Source organism: Dendrobates tinctorius, unplaced genomic scaffold (genome assembly GCF_039654945.1).
Source record: "Dendrobates tinctorius isolate UK_male_01 unplaced genomic scaffold, ASM3965494v1 ptg000152l, whole genome shotgun sequence".
Lineage (NCBI taxonomy): Eukaryota > Metazoa > Chordata > Amphibia > Anura > Dendrobatidae > Dendrobates > Dendrobates tinctorius.
Window position 1 is genome coordinate 864,785 of NW_027361819.1, and position 20,306 is coordinate 885,090.

A 20,306-nucleotide genomic window follows, 5' to 3' on the forward strand; every position below is an offset into this window, starting at 1 on the left:
TTTACCTGTAAAGATATGTTCACAAGTGTGGTTTTTGCAGCTGGTTTCCTCTTCTGCATTATTTCTGTGGCAAAAGATGAAATCAGATTTCAAAAATCTTTCACACATTTTTTTTCCTTATGGGCTTAAATCCTCCAAGACAATCATTTTCGTATAGTTTCTGCTCGGATATTGTGGAAGCCTAAAAGGCAAGTATAAATCTTCACACTTTTGGTCTCAGCTCTTTCTGGAACATCCCATGATTCTGTGTCCCTCAATGATATTAACAAAAAAATTAGTTCTTTTTACTTACCATAAAATCCCTTTCCTCCTATTCTCTGCTATATATGTGAGCGAATATTTGTGTGCCTGGTATTTTCAGTTTCCCCTGTTCGTGTTACCTTGTTTGTCAGGTTGGTGTACTACGGTGCACTGCTACTGTTACTCCCCTCTTCCCTGGATGGGGGAAGGGAACAGACAGAGGGCGGATACAGGACGCCCCCTAGTGTTAGGGACAGGGAAGGAGCCCCTGGTCCCGTGACATTATCATAATTAATTTTCTTATTTCACAGAGGTCCAAGCCTTTTTGGTTAACAACATTCAGGGACCCCAGAAGTGGTATGATGGGGAGAAGGTGGTCTTGTACTGTGCGGCTTTATACTGTACACAGAACACCAAGGTGACCTGGATAGTGGCCGAAAAAGATGGGACAGAATATGAAGTACGTGAGGATTCGGGAAGTGCGATCATGAGGAAAGATGATGGCCGGCATACAGAGTTCATGGCTCATAGAGAGAGGACGGACATGTCCGATGTACAAGGTCTCCTTGATGTCACCAGTTGTCTCAGCTTCACTCCTTCTGTGTCTAAGCACAAATGTATCACGATATCCTGCAGAATCTCCTGTGAGGAGCAGATCCGGCAGAAGACGTTCCACCGGAAACAGCTTTATGGTGAGAAATATTATAATTATATGGTGATAATAGAAAATAATTGCTATATCATAATAATATATATATTAAGTAAAAAAGGGGAGAAGCCAGCGCTGCCGATGGTCAGAACGCAATACATAAAGTGCATTGATTTCTAGCTGTACTTCAAAAATGAGACATTTAGCAAACAATTGATCAATTCTTTGAGCCACCCTGCCATGTCAAGGCATTCTCATATGGGGCAGTCCTACTCTACATTTTTTATAATCGCTGTGCCATTACATCCTCCTAAAAGTATTAAAAGCAAGACCACATTAAATGCATAATGTACCTGAAGCGTTTCTGAATCACTCCCATGGCGCTAGAAAGGGTGAGCGCAGATAAAGGTTGACCAGGTCTGGACAAAGACATTTCAGGTCCAACCTCCACACTGCCGAACCAGCAACCACAGATGAAGTGTGAAACAGGACCAGACACAGGTGCCCAATCAAAAAGAGCCTGGGGCAAGTCAGGGCTGCTGTATGTGTGTACAGCAGCCTAGATCAATCACAATGAAGACAGAAATAATGGCATGCATAACCCAGCGCGCAAGGAAAACAGAGGTGGTCAGCCACAAACCAATATCAAGTAAAAAATATATATTAGGTCCATTGTAAAGAAGCAATATGTTTTATACTTAGATGGTTTAATATATGGACAATAACTTTCATTCTTATTTTGCTTAATTTGCAATTTGTTTTACAAGAGATTGAGATTTTTTTTAAAAAAGCAGGGGATGAATTAAAACATTACAATTAGTTATGCTTACTTGGTACGTTATAATGTGTATGTTGTCCTCCCGAACTCTCCCCCGACAGAAAATGTTCAGGGAGATAAAGATCTTTTTGCTTGGCACAAAGGTTAGCCACTGCTAGAGGTGTCTAGAGGGAAAATTCAGAGGTCATGGGGAGAAGACGGTGAGGGGTCTGGTAGAGAACATCATTTGGAGTATGTGAAAGATGGGGAGGGCTCTGGGAGAAAACAGGGAGGGGTCTTGGAGGGAATACGGTGAGTTGACTATGAGAAAAGAACGGGAGGGGAAACAAAGGGGTCTGGGAGGGAAGACGGTGATGAGTTTTGGAGGGAAGACTATGAGGGGTCTTGAAGGGAAGAGGGGGAGCGGTCTGAGAGAGAAGACAAGGAGGGGTCTGGAAGGGAAGACGGTGAGGGGTCTAGGAGGGAAGATGGTGAGGTGTCTGAGAGGGAAGGCGGGAAGCGGTCTGAAGGAGAAGACGGGGAGGGGTTTGGAAGGGAAGACAGTGATGGGTCTTAGTGGGAAGACAGGGAGGGGTCTCGGAGATAAGATGGTAAGGGTTCTTAGAAGGAAGAAGCAGAGGAGTCGAGGAGAAAAGACGTTGAGGGGTCCGGGAGAACAGACACATTGAGAGGTCTGGGAGGGAAGATGGTGAGGGGTCTGGGAGGGAAGATGGTGAGGAGTCTGAGAGGGAAGATAGGGAGGGGTCTGAGAGGGAAGATGGGGAAGGGTCTGAGAGGGATTACAGTGAGGGGTCTGGGAGAGAAGATGGGAAGGGTTCTTGGAAGGAAGGAGAGGAGTCGAGGAGAAAAGACGTTGAGGGGTCTAGGAGAGATGAGGGTGGTTTGGGAGAGAAAACAGTGAGTGGTCTGAGAGGGAAGACAGAGCGGGGTCTGGGAGATAAGATGGTAAGGGTTCTTAGAAGGAAGGAGAGAAGTCTGGAAAAATTACATTGAGGGGTCTGGGAGGGAAGATGGTGAGGGGTCTGAGAGGGAAAATGGGGAGGGGTCTGAGAGGGAAGATAGGGAGGGGTCTGAGAGTGATTACAGTAAAGGGTCTGGGAGAGAAGATGGTGAGGGTCCTTGGAAGGAAGAAAGAGAGAAGTCTAGGAGAAAAGACATTGAGGAGTCTGGGAGAGAAGATGAGGGTGGTCTGGGAGAGAAAACAGTGAGTGGTCTGAGAGGGAAGACAGGGAGGAATCTGGGAGTGAAGTCAGGGAGGGATCTATGAGGGATAATGGGGTGGGGTCTGGGAGGATAACAGAGGGGTGTAGGAAGTAAGGTGGGAAGAAGTCTGGGAAAGGTTGCAGGATTTGGGAATGTTTAGTTTGCAAAAGAGAAGACTGAGAGGAGACTTAATAACTGTCTACAAATATCTAAAGGGCTGTCACATTGTAGAAGGATCAACTTTATTCTCATTTGCACAAGGAAAGACTAGAAGCAATGGGATGAAACTGAATGGGAGGAGACACAGATTAGATATTAGAAAAAACTTTTTGACAGTTAGAGTGATCAATGAGTGGAACAGGCTGCCACGAGAAGTGGTGAGTTCTCCTTCAATGGAAGTCTTCAAACAGAGGCTGGACAGACATCTGACTGGGATGATTTAGCGAATCCTGCTTTGAGCAGGGGGTTGGACCAGATGGCCCAGGAGGTCCCTTCCAACTCTACGATTCTATGATTCTAAGGAAGATAGGAAGGGTCTGGGGAAAAGGCAGAGGACCCAGGCTGAGCATTCCTGTGTATGGTGGCTTTGGGAGAAGTAGCTGTCTGCTGAATAATTGATTGGCTGATAGCTATCTAATGTGCATGGGGGCCTTAAAGGGGTTTTCCCATAAACAAAGTACATTTTAATCAATAGATTTTGGAATAATAGTAAGTTCCACAATTGGATGTGTTAAAGAAAAAAAATGTTCATGAGATAATCTAATAAATGCACCCCCGCTATGTGCTGTGTAATGGCTGTCTCTGACTGTGAACATAGAGGAAGCGATAGAAGGCATGCAGACATCACAGCACGGGATCACAGATGCTTCTTTCTGTGAGGTAAACAAGTTTTTAAACAGGCAAAGAAATGTTTTACCTCACAAAAAGAATATCTACTTCCTGAAATTGATATTTCACTAAATAATTTTCAATTGTTTCACAGCAAAACCCAAAGTCCTGAATCCTATAAAACTTTCCCTGACTGATTCCGGTGATGTTCTCTGCTCTTTGCCCATTGAGGAGTTTTATCCTTCTGACATCCAGATAAAATGGAATGATAAAGAGAATTTGAGCTCTAGTAAAACTGTGAAAAATACAGACGGCACTTACACTATAGAGAGCGAATGTACAGTTCCCGGAAGCTTCTTCAGAGACCCACAGTCCACGGTGAAGGTCTCCTGGAAGCATGAGTCCATGGATGGCTGGGAGTGGAAGCAGATGTCACTTGTTAATAAAGGTACGAACTGTAACGCGCCTCGTCTGTACTGATCAGAGATATTGAGGATCCGATCAATCTACATCACATGATTTTGCTACCGATTTGTCTTTATTTACTCTGTTATCATTGTATATTGGTCCTTTGTGTTGATGTGTGTCCTGTATATTTATCTCATAGATTTTCCATGGAAGCCAGAATTACGGGAGATTCCCGTTCCCAACCTTCTTCCTGGTATCACAGCCACACTGAAATGTGAGGTGTCCAACGTATTCCCCGATGTGCTGAGTGTGAGGTGGCTGAAGAAGGAGAAGGACAGTCCGGAGTTATTCCCTCTGGTTCATAGTGATAGATATATGATTTCTGACATCACACCAGAGCGGCAGAAGGATCGCACATTCACATACAGAGCGTGCGTAAAGTTCACTCCATCAGTCAGCGCCGACCAAGGAACAGAGATTATCTTCAGAGTGGAGCATCCAAGTTTAGGAAAACCGGCGGAAATGAGCACCGGACCCCTCTCTATACAAGGTGATATGATGATCTGATTTGTATTCATGAAATTCAGGAGACTCACTTAAGATATGTGACGAAAAAAATCTTTAATATAGTGAAATCTCTAAATGACCGTACAGTATTATAGGTGATTGAGTTTGTGAGTAGATAAAAGTGCAGCGCTGCCTCTTTTTTTAATCTACCTCGACTTAGAAGTTGAGCCCACACCATTCCCAGCAGATTCTGACTATTACACAGCCGACATCTGCCTGTAACAGCAGCAACCAGAGCTAGCTCTCATCTCTGCTGTTTACTCATTCAAATGCTGCTGATTATTACTGGTGAGTTAGAAAAAAGTGCACTGATATTTATTTTACTCACTTATATATCGCCATTAATGCCACTCACTTACGATATGTGATGAAAAAAATCTTAAATATAGTGCAATCTTTAACTGACCGTACAGTATTGCAGGTGATTAATTTCACAGCCTTTACAGAAAAATTATCAATATTGCCCAAACTAATATCATTATGGAGTCTGAACCCCTGAAGTATTATTGTCAATATTATACTGGGTAAGGCTTGGCTCCAACTGAAGGAGTGTCTGACCTCCATAAGGGCCACAATTAAATAGTAATGTTTGCAGCCAAAAAAAATCTTCAATGTTAAAATGTGTCTGATCTACCTTAATAGCATCATAGATGTTTAACAACAACAACCCTAACATCTGGACAATCACTAAAATGGATCAAGTAAAAATGTTAATTCAGATCCTAGACTCAGACTTTACAACTTAGTTCAGACTTTAGGCCACGTTGACATGTTCAGTATTTGGTCAGTATTTTCCATCAGTATTTGTAGCCAAAACCAGGAGTGGGTGATAAATCCAGAAGTGGTGACGAGTTTCTATTAGACTTTTCCTCTGATTGTTCCTCTCCTGGTTTTGGCTACAAATACTGATGTAAAATACTGACCAAATACTGATAGTGTGAACGTGGCCTTAGACTTCTCAAATTTATCAGATCCTATACTTGGACTTCTTAGACTCAGATCCCCTCCCACCAAAAAATTGTCAGTCTTTGAAAATTAATTGAGCTCCCAGAGCAAGTCTGCTAAGAAGAGAAAGTGAGACTTGGGGGGACCATCATGGGGTCATGTTTCCCAGGTACTATCACTTGGTGTCGGTGGTGGTATAGTGTGCAGTGGAGTGGAAATTTATTGAAGAATCAAGTTGCACCCACCTCTGACATACGGTACGTGCAATGTAACACTGGCGCGTGTGACCAGGTGCGTGTTCTGAGATATGTTTGATGTGTTTTACAGACATCCAGAGCTCGGCTGCATCTCCAGAAAACAGTGAAATGGACTCTGCTCCTCTGGATGACATTAAAGACTGGCCAGCCACAAGACCACAGAAAAGTGAGGGGTTTTTTTTGTTTTTTTGAGAAATGACCCAACAATAAACTTTCAATGTGCCCCCCTGCTGAGACCACCATAGATCAGCAATAATCTACAGGGGATGCTCAGCTCTTTCGCAGCGTAATCACAGGAAGGACTCTCATCATCTTGCCGTGTCCTCCATAAAGAGACGTTCTCCAACAGTTCTCTGATGATCTTCCTGAACAGGGACTAAAACTCCCACAATCGTGGGCGTTACTGATTGCTCTTTACCTGCGGGTACACTAACAGCTCAGGACAGTAGTATATAACGAGACGTGTGCACAGAATACAGTATTACATCCATTTCTGTCTTGTTCCATCAGGTCACCGGTGTCTGATTGTTGGGGACATTAGAGGACGTGATCAGTGGACACTTGGGAGAAAGGTGACTCTTCAGTGTCCGGTCTCTTACTGCCCGGAGGATGTTACAGTCATATGGACGGTGACTGAGAAAGATAGAAAAGTCCAGGAAGTCTCCAGTACTGCAAACCAGCCGTCCAAGGAAAGAGAGGTCCTGAAGATGTCTGAATATTTCCTTTCTAAAGAGACAGATGAGTCTGATGTAGAAGGACTATTCAATGTCACCAGTATATTGGCATTTATACCAACGGTGGAGAGACATTACGGAGCTCTTATTACCTGCACAGTCATCGCCAATGGGGAAACCAAGGACAAGAAATTCCAGCCGAAATCTGTTCATGGTAAATTTATACTTATAATTCTGTAATATTTTCCTTATTTCATGCTGATTATTTGCTACATTATGTCTTATAGACCAATCACTTCATTGATATGTGATATATATTATCTTCTAGCAAAACCACAAGTGTTGGCTCCTGTGTCGGCTTCTCTCACTGAGTCCGGGGACGTGATGTGCGCTCTGACTCTGCAGAACTTCTATCCGAAACATGTCACTGTCAAATGGTCAACGGAGCAAAATCCACTAAGATCCAAAGAGGATCTTCAGGAAAACCCTGATCACACATATAACGTCTGCAGCCGGTGCACCATCCAGGAAAGTGTGTTTAAGTATCCAAACTTCAAGCTGAGCGTCACCTGGAATCACAAAGCAATGAAGGAAAATAAGGAAAAAGAAACGAAGGTCCTAACAAGGAGCGAGCTAATGAAGAGTAAGAACGGCGCTTTACTGTCCGTATATTTACACGACTGATCATTGTTGTTCTCAGCCTATGGCTTGCATTCATCGAAAAGGTGTTCAAGTTTATATATAAATCTATCCCCAGCCACAAACACAGATAAAATAAGTAGAAGCTGTGTAGTCAGCCATTAAATCCCTCCTGTTCTAGTTGTTTCTGTTCTTTTGGACTTCACTGGTGATATCCCTTAGCCTAGCAAGACTGCTGCACCCGAGGTTTCACCCTGAAGTCAGTGATTGTTGTTTCACTGAATATAAAAGAAAGAAGCTAAAACTATACTGATGTAGCGGTGCCTGAACAACACCACTGGGCAGAACTCAAATATGGTGCAGTAGAGGAGGAGGCCGAAACGAAACAGTTATTGTAATGATAACAGCAATAATAGATACAAAGAGAGATAGTCACGTTCCAGCTATGGAGATGCAAAGTTCAATACAAAGAGTATAAACAATTTCTACAAATTTCTCTCTTCTAACTTCCTTCCTGGCTTCTGATACTCGGGTCGCGTTGTTAGGGCGCTCTAGCTAAAGAAGCCTGCCCCACACCTTAACACAGTTGAACACCGGTGTCTCATTCACAATTTTGTAACACTTAGAAGAAAGTCTGATAGCTTCTGCTTGGTTTTGATGTAGTAGAGCTGAGTTTGTTGTGTTGAATTCTAACTTCAGGTTAACTGATTTGTCTTCTTGCAGATCCAGGCCAGTCTCATTCCCACTTTCAATGTTGAGAAATTACTAGAACCATAGCGTTGTTTTCTCTCTCAGGTTCAGGTGCTCGGAAAGTACTACCCTGGCTGTGCGATGTGACTCTTTCTTTCTGACATGGTCCTCGTAATCGATCCTATGTTAACCGGGCACTATCTTCTCCCTTGAAACCATTAGTTCATTTACCAGTTTCTTGTTCTTAGGATACACTCATTGTCCTGCCTGTCTGTCACAAGCCCGATGCTCCCTTTCCACTTCCTGAACCGACTCACTTCTTGCTTCTTGTTCAAAGCCTACACACCTCAAGCTGCAAGGGAGGAAAGTCCAAGTGCACAAAAATCTGAGGGAAGAATTGTCTCTTAAAGTCACAGAGTAATTCAGTTCTTAGCAGGGGCTGACCTCCTACACTGACGCTACCCAAAGAGATAGTCACATTTACAGGATCTGGATCATACCACTACAACACGATATTACAGCATGAATGTAAATAAATACTGTAATAGTAATACAGTATGATCTGAACTGTGTATCAAGCACAATACCAGGGCTGTGGACACAACCACGTTACTCTGCTGTGTCCTAAAAACTTTGTGAACTTGCACTTATAAAAACTGTCTAATTCTTTGGTGCTTCTTGATTAATGTAAAGTGTGATGTTAATGCAATGATTGCCACACAAATCCTGTACAGTATTGTTTACCTTTACTGATGTGAACTGTGAATCAGACAGTAACTAGAGTCTGATGGTCCCCGGTGCCAAATTTGGACATGTGCCCCCACCTGAATGTTGGTCTGATGTTTGGACCCTTGTAGCCTTCAAAAAAAGACATATGGGTCCCCGATCCTGGGCCTTTCAAAGGTATAATGTCCGCCATACAGTAGTAATGTTCCCATTCCCCATCCAGTAGTAATTTTGCCGTCCCCCATCTAGGGCCCATCCTGCAATATATGTACCCCATTCTGGGCCCATCCTGTAATATATATATCCCATCCAGGGTCCATCTTGTAATATATGTCGCCAATCTTGGGCCCATCCTGTAACATATATCCCCCATCAAGGACCCATCCTGTATGTCCACAATCCAGGGCTCATCCTGTATATGTCCCCAATCCAGGGCCCATCCTGTAATATATGTCCCCATCCAGGACCCATCCTGTAAGAATTTCCCCCATTCGTGACTCATCCTGTAAACTATATCACCCATCCAGGACCCATCTTGTAATGATCCGTGTATAATATAGTGTGGCACTACTACAGGGTGCACAAGTAGGTTACCCAAACCAGAGTAAATAGTGAAAATAACTTAGCACTCAACTTAAGATGTCCTTAATCAGAAGACAAATTTTTATTAATGCACCGCCTGTGTCGACGCTCAGGCGGTGGAAGCCGCGTCCAGGGTGCCCATACCCACGAATCACCAATGTATTACAGGGGCCTTATATGCATTAGCGCTCCAGCCTAGCATTTACAGTGGCCTAATATATAGTAACAAAGCCTACTCACAGAAACCGACTTAATACAGAGGGCCGACACACTTCCTATACTCAATACTACAGAGAATTTATACTAGGAGCTGGTACAAAGCTTCATTATTTATCCACCATTTTTGAGCAGTTGGACTGAGGAAGGCCATATAGGCCGAAATGTTTTGTACAGACTGCATTAATAAAAATTTGTCTTCTGATTAAGGACATCTTAAGATGAGTGCCAAGTTATCTCCATCTTGTAATGATGTCCTCCATCCAATATATGTTCTCATACAGGACCCATCCTGTAATAATGTCGCCCATCCAAGACCCATCCTGTAATATACGTCCCCATCCAGGGCCCATCCTGTAATATATATCCCCCATCCTGGCTTAATCATGTATTATATTTCCGAATTTCCCCCATCCAGGGCCCATCCTGTAATATATATTCCCCATTCTTGGTCCATCCTGTAATATATATCCCCCATCCTGTAATTATGTTCCCCATCCTTGGCCCATCCTGTAATATATTTTCCCCATCCAGTGCCCATCCTGTAATATTTCCCCCATCCAGGGCCCATCCTGTAATATATGTCCACGATTCCGGACCCATCTGCTGTTCGGGAACACATTTAAAAAAACATTCTAGTCACCTTCCTCCGCTCCCACGACGCGCAGTGACCTCTTCTGTAGCCGGTGCAGGAGCCAGCAGCTGACTTTGGCGTACCTGTTATAGCGACACATGACGTCACTGCTATACGTCACCATATGACTGGCACGCCGACGTCAGCTGCCGGCCACTGACGGTACAGCATATAGTGTTTGCGATTCAATGACTATGTGCAGTCACAGCCATATAACCCTACAATATGATGCCACACCGATGCCTCTTTATGAGGCCGTGTTTTATGCTGGCGACATTGTATTGTTTGTTTTTACTGTTTGTGTTTCAGGGCACATATAAATCACTTTTGTAATTTCTATACATTTTTATGCTTCTGTATGGTAAACAGTAAATGTATAATTAAATTTACATGTTGTTACAACACCTAATCGATTTTTTTTCCATTGGTGAAGGTTTTCTCCGGCGTCCTGTAATGCAGGAGGTTCCGGTACCTCAAGTACTGATAAGACGGCCCAATACTTTCCAGTACAACATCTCCCAGTATTTTCCCGATACTGTGTCTGTGAAATGGTATAAGAAGGAGAAGGGACAGATGGAATCTCTACACGGCAGTGATAAGTATAAGGTATCAGTCACTGAGTCCCAGGTACAGCCCGACTCCACATTCTCCTGCACAGCCCGACTGCTGTTCGCCCCAACAGTGAGAGACCAGGAATCAGAGATCATCTGCAGCGTGGAGCACCCCAGCCTGGAGAGACCACTAGAGAGGAGCAGCGGACCCTTACGTGTGCAGGGTGAGTGCACCTCTCATTTTATGGGAACCTTATTGAGGACCTTTCACCAATTTTAATATGTTATAAATAGTGGCTGCAGAACAGAAAAACAACTTTTTAACTTCTCATCTGTTGTAGAGATATTAGCTGGTAAAGTTTAGGTTATAATTTATGCTGAACTCAAGAAGGCATCATCAGAGATGTGTCTCTGGGGGTGTGTGTTGTGAGTTCATTTTTCCCTTCTCCGTTGAGGTCTGATGAACTCCCTCCTCTGGTGAAGGAAGGTAGTGAGGCTGATTACCAAACACCTGGGCAGCTAGATGATGACTGGGTGGCTGGAATTGAGGACTGGATATAAGGCAGCCAACGTCCTTCTGCCTTGCTGGTGATCCTGCTGGATTCTTGGAGACCAGTCTGATTCCTGCGTCTTAAAGCTAAGTTTTTCTGCTCTGCTTTGTACACTTCAGTTTTGTTTTTGTTTTGCTTTGTTTTTTGGGAGTTCTGCCATCCCCGGCCGGGGGTGAGCTGAATTCCATTTTTGTCTCTGATCTGTTGATCTTTTGCTCTGTCTCCATAATATACCTGAGTGCTGATATAGTCTTTTGAAGCCTAGCGACTTCAGGGCCTGTTTTTCCTATCAGTCGGTTGGCACATTTTGGATAGGGTTTTTGCGGATGGCAGACAGCGGCTTTCCTATCCTGTCCTATTTAGTTAGCTTGGGCCCCATCATTTGCTCAACCTATCTTTCTATCTGTGTTAGTGTTTTCATCTTGCTTCACCGTCATTATATGTTGGGGGCTGCCTATTGCTTTGGGGTCTGCTCTGGGGCAGTTTAGTTTTTCCCCTTTCTGTCTTTAGGCTATGTAGTTCTCTGGTTGTGATCGAGGGGTCTAGGGCACCGTAGGAACCCCCCACGGCTACTGCTAGTTGTTGTGGATAGGTTCAGGGGTCTGCAATCCGATAGCTGCCAACCTCTCTGGTTTTTCTGGACTTAGCTAGTATTTTGTTTTTTCCTCCTTCGGTGACTCATCATAACAGGTGTGTACTTTTTCACCTGCATGAAATTGACCAATCATAAGCTGGAGGCATCATATGGAGGGAGGAAGAACACGCCCCATAAAAGTAAAGCGCAGGCTTTCTCCTCCTGTGAGATGTAATGAGAGACAGATCTGATCTCCAGTATTATTATGCTTTCCTTTTATAGCACTATCATATTCTGCACCGCTTTACATACATTATCATCGCTGTCCCCATTGGAGCTCACAATCTAAATTCCCTTTTGATATGTCTGGAGTGTGGGAGGAAACCAGAGTGCTCGGGGGAAACCCACGCAAACATGGGGAGAACATACAAACTCCTTGCAGATGTTGGCCTTGTTGGGATCATTACAATCACCGCCAGCTTTCATCCCACAGCAGTCAGTGTAGGGTGAGCATTGCAGTACATACTGTGAGATGAAAGCCGGAGAAGTTTGTGATGACACTTAGCTCTGCTGTACTGAACACAGCATAATCTTCTCTCTAACATGTATATTGATAACAAATATATTTTCGTTTCCACCTTATGTCACCATGTGTATTGTAGCTTATCAGTGTCAGATGGCCTAAAGTTGATTATTTAGGTGTTAAGGACAGATCTGCGATGCTGGAGGAAGGAAAAATAGTGGTGACTGATTACTTGTGTGTAGGGTAATATATTTTGCATGATATAAACACATTTCCACAAGATTTACTTCCCCTATGACGTGCATCCATATCACATGAGATGCTTCTGATGACACAGGAACGTTGGGGGAATGTCATTTTTTCCCATTTGGAGTAAGAGGGTATTTATTATCTTACTTTATTTACCAGGACTTCAAAATGTATTTCCTCCCAGCCTCTGTTTCCATACGATCTGCTGGGAGGACAAAGATCATGAGCAGATGGTCCTACACTCGGCACCATCCACCCGGAGGCTGCCCAGGATTATTATCTGCACAGGGTGTTTGCCCATCATGGCGTCTACAGTGGACATTCAGTATATTGTATATTATTCCTCAATCTTTGCATTATTTTCCAGGTATACCAATTTGCAGAAAAGCCATTAGAGTCATTCTGGGCAAAAGGGAGGAGAAATATTCTCTGAACCTAGAGAATTTCTATCCTAAAGATATCCAGATTCAGTGGTTTTGTGTGTCAGAACAAGAGACACAGCTTCGTCCCTCAGAAGAAAAATATATGACTACTATTGATAAAACATTTAATGTCACCACTGAGTGTAAGATTTCTGAGAAGGATTTAAAGAAACCGAACAGCAAAATCTGTGTCACGTGGAGTCACGAGTCCATGGATGATCCTGGGAGCAGAGAGATGTCTATAGGAGCGAGGAGTCACGAGTCCATGGATGATCCTGGGAGCAGAGAGATCTATATAGACAAAGGTGAGGAGCGTATAATGGGGCACGGGGTGGAAGAAGTGTTAATGAACAAGGCCAGTTTTTTCTACACAATATTCTATGCATTATGTAAAATAGGGGGCAGGTCAGTAAGTGATCAGTGATCTGACATAAGCCCATAAGCATGCATATGTAAGGAGAGAACCACATAAAGCCCCACCCACATGCCGCCCAGGCCCATCCACAGGCCACCCCAGAGCACGAGAATCTCATTAAGGCCGGTTTCACACTAGCGTGTGTGATGCGAGAAACTCGCATGAGTCTCTTGCATCAACACCCAGCACTGCTGCCGGAACTCAGACTGGAGCGTGTGAATGCATGTATTTCTATGCAGCCACATGTCTGGTCCCGAGTGCCATCGGCAGCGCCAGGTGTTGATCTGAGAGACTCGTGCGAGTTTCTTGCGTCACCCACGCTAGTGTGAAACCGGCCTAATTGAAAACTACAAGTAAACATTACACAGCAAGCAGAAGACGGATTTCATCCCCAGGTATCATTGTAATCAGTATAGTGGTGCTGACCTGACACTGTCTGTAATTACTCAGCACAATCCTGCTGGCAGGGGCACTTTAAATCTGTTGTACATAACGCAGAATAGGATGATGATAAGGCCACGTTCACACCACCGCATTTTTCGTCCAAGTGCGGCCCCTGAAAAAACACCGACCTCACTTCGGCAGCAGTTGAACCAATGTTTAGCATTTCCGATGTGCAGATGACATTTTTGTCTCGCTAACCGAATGTCCTTATGAAAAAAAAACCGCAGCATGCACGAGACCCTTCCATACTCCGGGTGAGACTCGCCGATTCAAGTCTATGGGTTCTCAAAAAAGTGAGATCCCATATAGCATCCGATTTTTTACCTTGCATTTACTAACATAGGAAACTGAATTTGGTCTTGTAAATTTTATTAACTGCTGGTGTATGAAAAATAAATCCATACGGATGTAAATAATGGATCTACAGATGAAAAATCATCATTTATTTCTGGATGAAGAGCAGAGAATTTGTTTTTTACATGTTGGGTGGTGGCCATCATTCCAGCTATCAGCCTGGTGATCAGTTATATTTGGGTCACATTTACCTTATAAACAATATGGAATGTAATAATGAGGTGTTGTGTGATTGCTGAGGGTCTCATGGATCGTCATGGATGTTCATTACCTATGGATGTGCGGAATGATAAATGTGTGATCACTAAGGCCCCCACCATCTCTTGAATGGAGGTCCCCATTCCCCCTCCTGGTATGACTGCAGTGAAAATCGGAGTGTTGTGACTTTTGAGCTTGTGCATTTCCTTTTCTTTATGTGAATGATAAGGATAGCCGAGCTCAAATAAAACTCACTTAGTTTACTTGGTGCAGACATTCTGACACAATCAAAGTTCATAGATGTAACAACGCAGCAGAGCTGAGAAAGATAGCCCCACCCACACAGCTAACCCCGCCCACACCAGGCTCTCTGTGTACATTGTCTAGAGAGTAAGCTGCCTATCACAGGAGGGGGCGGAGTAATAACTGACAATCAATGCTTATAGATTTAGCAATGCAGCAGAGCTGAGAAAGCTAACCCCGTCCAGACCACAGCTGACTGCGCCAACGCCAGGCTCTGAATGTACATTGTCTATAGACAGTGAGCTGCTTATTACAGGAGGGGATGGAGTACCGGCTGACACAATCAAAATTTATAGATTAAGCATTGCAGCAGAGCTCAGAAAGCTAACCCTGCCCACACCACAGCTGACCCCGCCAACACCAGGCTCTGAGTGTACATTGTCTATAAGACAGTGAGCTGCTTCTCACAGGAGGGGTTGGAGTCAGACTAGGATGCACACACTGCTGTAGTCCGGGCAATATTGTAAACTACAGCACACAGCTGGACATGCAACACACTGCTGAAATCTGTATTTTAGCCGCTGTCACATGCTGTTCTTCCCTTTAAGGTAACATCTACATTAAATGTGAATTACAGAGGAAAAGTCCTTTGCAGATTTTCAGATAATATTTAAATTTGTCCATTAATTGACTAGTTTCACATTACATTGTCAATTGTGAAATCTGCAATAAAAGTCAACATGCCAAGGAAATAAAATCCCAGCAATTGTGTTTCTCAGAGTTTGGATGACATTTGGTAAAGGTGTTTGCTGTAATCTGCTGTGGATTTTCCATCTGATGGTAAATCCTCAGTGTGTGAACCTGCCCTGCGGGGAGGTAAATGCAGATGTGACGTATTTGCTGAGGATATTTTTTGTGCCGGTTCGCATATGATAAATACGCTGTAGATTGTCATCTTCTAACTATCCGTCGTACACATCTGTTGCTGTAGATGTGTGCAGACCCAAATTCAGATGAGTGGGACTGTGGCAGAGGTGCACATACTTTAAGGGTTCATTCACACAAATCGCCCGTCGTCAATAAACAACCTCCGATCGGTGAATATTTACCAGTCAAGCTGTCATTTAATAGCCGGATTATACAGACTGCACCTAACAATGCGCACTGAATGATCAGTATCTTCCATTGTTCCCAACAGCCCGAGTCCTATTTTCACAGGCAATGTGCTGCCGAGGACAATATGAGCAGCACAAAAGATCATATTATTGGAGGAATCATATACATTGTGGATGGAGTCACATATAAAATGATTTAACAAAGTTATTTCTTTTATTTCCAGGTTCTGGTGACAATGACGTAAATGAGCTCAGTGATCTGCTCGGCATAACAGCTATTAACTAATGTAATTCTGAAAATGTAACGTTCACACTCAGTATTTTCCATGGAGAACATGTCAGTGCGTATATAATGCTGGTGAACCCAGCTGAGCAGAAAACGGCCATCATCCACAACACCACATGTACATTATCTGTGATGTTTCTGGTGAGGCCATGACGAGCAGCTACCCAAGGACCCATTGCGGTGCCATCAGCCATAACACCACATGTACATTATCTGTGATGTCTCTGGTGAGGCCATGACGAGCGGCTACCCAAGGACCCACTGCGGTGCCATCAGCCATAACACCACATGTACATTATGTGTGATGCCTCCGGTGAGGCCATGACGAGCAGCTACCCAAGGAGCCAATGCCGTACCATCAGCCACACCACCACATGTACAATATGTGTGATGCCTCCGGTGAGGCCATGACGACCAGCTACCCAAGGAGCCATTGCGGTGCTATTAGCCATAGCACCACATGTATATTATGTGTGATGTCTCTGGTAAGGCCACGCTGAGCGGCTACCCCGGGACCTATTGCGGTGCCATCAGCCATAACACCACATGTACATTATCTGTGATGTCTCTGGTGAGGCCATGACGAGCAGCTACCCAAGGAGCCATTGCGGTGCCATCAGCCATAACACCACATGTACATTATGTGTGATGCCTCCGGTGAGGCCATGACGAGCAGCTACCCAAGGAGCCAATGCCGTACCATCAGCCACACCACCACATGTACAATATGTGTGATGCCTCCGGTGAGGCCATGACGACCAGCTACCCAAGGAGCCATTGCGGTGCTATTAGCCATAGCACCACATGTATATTATGTGTGATGTCTCTGGTAAGGCCACGCTGAGCGGCTACCCCGGGACCTATTGCGGTGCCATCAGCCATAACACCACATATACATTATCTGAGATGTCTCTGGTGAGGCCACGACGAGCGGCTACCCCGGGACCCATTGCGGTGCCAGCCGCCATAACACCACATATACATTATCTGAGATGTCTCTGGTGAGGCCACGACGAGCGGCTACCCCGGGACCCATTGCGGTGCCATCAGCCATAACACCACATGTATATTATCTGATGTCTCCGGTGAGGCCACGAGCGGCTACCCCGGGAGCCATTGCTGTGCGTGTAGTGTCATTTCCATTCACAATATGTACAGTAAGACAGCTATAATACAACTTCAGTGCAATGACTGTAAAGTTGGACTAAGTAAACATCCATCCTCCAGAGATGTAGTTCCTTCTACTGTGACTCTCCTTTTTTGGACAGATGTCTGTCCAGCCTCTGTTTGAAAACTTCCATTGCTGGAGAACTCACCACCTCTCGTGGCCACCTGTTCCATCAGCCATTTCTGCTTACATGTTCTCCATGGGTCAATCTAAGAGGTTTGATATCATTATGACCCCATTTTGGTAACTTTTTACACTAAAACAAAATGAATTTTAAGAATTGTTAATGGTATTATTTGATCTCCTGTGATTTTGTACAGTATTTTGTTCAGAATTTGTCATGTTTTAGGAAGGCGTTTTTTTTCTGCAATTTTCTCATACTTTTCTAGTACCTATTGCATTGATCCCAAAAATTGCAAAATAGATTTAAGAAAATAATGGAAATGCTATGAAAAAAAGGCTAAAATGCTACCTATTAATTCACCCTAAAACACACTTTACGTTTATAGAAAGAGTATAGCACTCACCAGTGCTGCCAATAGTTTGCTGCATGTATCGACTGGAGGGTGCCGTATCCTGCTGGCAGAGTCGGCACAAACAGGTCACAGATATGATTAAGGGCAGATGTTCTGCTTGAAACGCGCTTGAGTTTTTAAAATTTTCTTGACCAACTTTTTTCTTCACCAACTTTTTTCTTCTCTAAATTTAATTGATTACTAATAAAATGGAATACTTTTTATGGTTGGTTGTGCTGGACTTCCCTTCTTACACTTTAAATTTTGTCTCCTATCACTTTACTTCTCGTGTTGTACTAGTGTAAGGGAGGGATTTGGCCGACATAACTTTCCGCCTCCCAGAACACCCTGCACCGAGTATGCGTGGGCACTGTGGGGGTCATCTGCTTACCCCCTTACAGGCCACAAGTGGGATGATGGAACAAGGACAGTCAGTCCATTGTAACAAGTTACAAACCGTTTTGCAGCCAAACTTCACATGTAGCAGAAAACACAGCACCAGTCAGTCTTGTCCACGTCTTCTGCTTCAGCAGAGGCTCATATTCAGTTACAGACACAGATGACATATCTTAATGTTATCAGACCCCTCAGAGTAACTCAGTATGTCTTCTACGCTTCAAAGACCCCACACTACGGTGCAGACTCCGAGCTCATCTCTGGCCAGAATAGGATCCTATCTCTACACCTCCAGAGCCGGTTTCACACGTTGTCTGGAGCCCACTCCACACTAGCTGGGTAGTCCACCTCAATCAGCTCTCGTTAATGCCACTGCAGGTGCTCACCGTGAGGAAAGCCCGCTATATAAGTCACACGGGTCAATGTGTGCCGCTGTGACTCCCTGTTCTGTGTCTGTACTCCGGCCATATAGACGGTAGCAGTTTTCTTTAGCGCTGATGTGGATTTTCAGTCGCTGCACCCTCTCCACTTGTGGCCTGTAGCTACATAACACTTATTACTTCAGTAGCTCAATTATAACGAACAGGAGATAGCTGCCTGTACAAGATGCCTCAAGACTGAAAAATCACACAACTATTTCACATAAAACAGCAAATCAATACAATGACATTAGAAACGTCAATAGAGAGGCTGTTTGGACAACTTCTCCACCTTTACACTAGCAGTACTGATATATAATATTACATTATTGTCCCGTTTTCTATGCTCTAGTTGGGAATATATGTCCAACTATAACCTGCAGTAACCACCGATCGACCAAACCGCTGCACGACCAGCTCTACCCTCGCCTACTGTATCCTCACCCATCCCTTGAAGATTGTGAGCCCTCGCGGGCAGGGTCCTCTCTCCTCCTGTACCAGTTATGACTTGTATTGTTTAAGATTATTGTACTTGTATGTATTATATATACCCCTCCTCACATGTAAAGCGCCATGGAATAAATGGCGCTATAACAATAAATAATAATAAATAATAATAATAATAACTGTTTATTACAATGCTTATTATTGTATACTGAATAAAAACCATTGATAGAAAAAAAAAAAAAAATTACCCTGCACATTTGGTATCCCCTTATAGTCTATATATATATATATATATATATATATATATATATATATACACTCACTGGCCACTTTATTAGGTACACCTGTCCAACTGTGTGTTAAGACTTAATTTCTAATCAGCCAATCACATGGCGGCAACTCAGTGCATTTAGGCATGTAGACATGGTCAAGACAATCTCCTGCAGTTCAAACCGAGCATCAGTATGGGGAAGAAAGGTGATTTGAGTGCCTTTGAACGTGGCATGATTGTTGGTGCCAGAAGGGCTGGTCTGAGAATTTCAGAAACTGCTGATCTACTGGGATTTTCACGCACAACCATCTCTAGGGTTTACAGAGAATGGTCCGAAAAAGAAAAAAAATCCAGTGAGCGGCAGTTCTGTGGCCGGAAATGCCATGTTGATGCCAGAGGTCAGAGGAGAATGGGCAGACTGGTTCGAGCTGATAGAAAGGCAACAGTGACTCAAATTGCCACCCGTTACAACCAAGGTAGGCAGAAGAGCATCTCTGAACGCACAGTGCGTCGAACTTTGAGGCAGATGGGCTACAGCAGCAGAAGACCACACTGGGTACCACTCCTCTCAGCTAAGAACAGGAAACTGAGGCTACAATTTGCACAAGCTCATCGAAATTGGACAGTAGAAGATTGGAAAAACGTTGCCTGGTCTGATGAGTCTCGATTTCTGCTGCGACATTCGGATGGTAGGGTCAGAATTTGGCGTAAACAACATGAAAGCATGGATCCATCCTGCCTTGTATCAACGGTTCAGGCTGGTGGTGGTGGTGTCATGGTGTGGGGAATTTTTTCTGGGCACTCTTTGGGCCCCTTGGTACCAATTGAGCATCGTTGCAACGCCACAGCCTACCTGAGTATTGTTGCTGACCATGTCCATCCCTTTATGACCACAATGTAACCAACATCTGATGGCTACTTTCAGCAGGATAATGCGCCATGTCATAAAGCTCGAATCATCTCAGATTGGTTTCTTGAACATGACAATGAGTTTACTGTACTCAAATGGCCTCCTCAGTCACCAGATCTCAATCCAATAGAGCATCTTTGGGATGTGGTGGAACGGGAGATTCGCATCAGGGATGTGCAGCCGACAAATCTGCGCCAACTGTGTGATGCCATCATGTCA

The 20,306-nt window shown here is 44.0% G+C and overlaps 1 protein-coding gene across 1 annotated transcript in view; it reads left to right on the plus strand.

Moving 5' to 3' along the window:
* The window catches only part of LOC141050663 (uncharacterized), a 40,076-nt gene extending 20,986 nt beyond the window's left edge, over positions 1-19,090 (plus strand). The window contains exons 8-16 of the mRNA XM_073547254.1: positions 552-932; positions 3,853-4,146; positions 4,306-4,656; positions 5,946-6,041; positions 6,386-6,763; positions 6,878-7,192; positions 10,470-10,811; positions 12,852-13,211; positions 15,900-19,090. Of these exons, the coding sequence (XP_073403355.1) occupies positions 552-932; positions 3,853-4,146; positions 4,306-4,656; positions 5,946-6,041; positions 6,386-6,763; positions 6,878-7,192; positions 10,470-10,811; positions 12,852-13,211; positions 15,900-15,961 (2,579 nt within the window). The 3' untranslated portion in view covers positions 15,962-19,090. The remainder of the gene's footprint in view (positions 1-551; positions 933-3,852; positions 4,147-4,305; positions 4,657-5,945; positions 6,042-6,385; positions 6,764-6,877; positions 7,193-10,469; positions 10,812-12,851; positions 13,212-15,899) is intronic.
* The last annotated feature ends 1,216 nt before the right edge of the window (positions 19,091-20,306 follow it).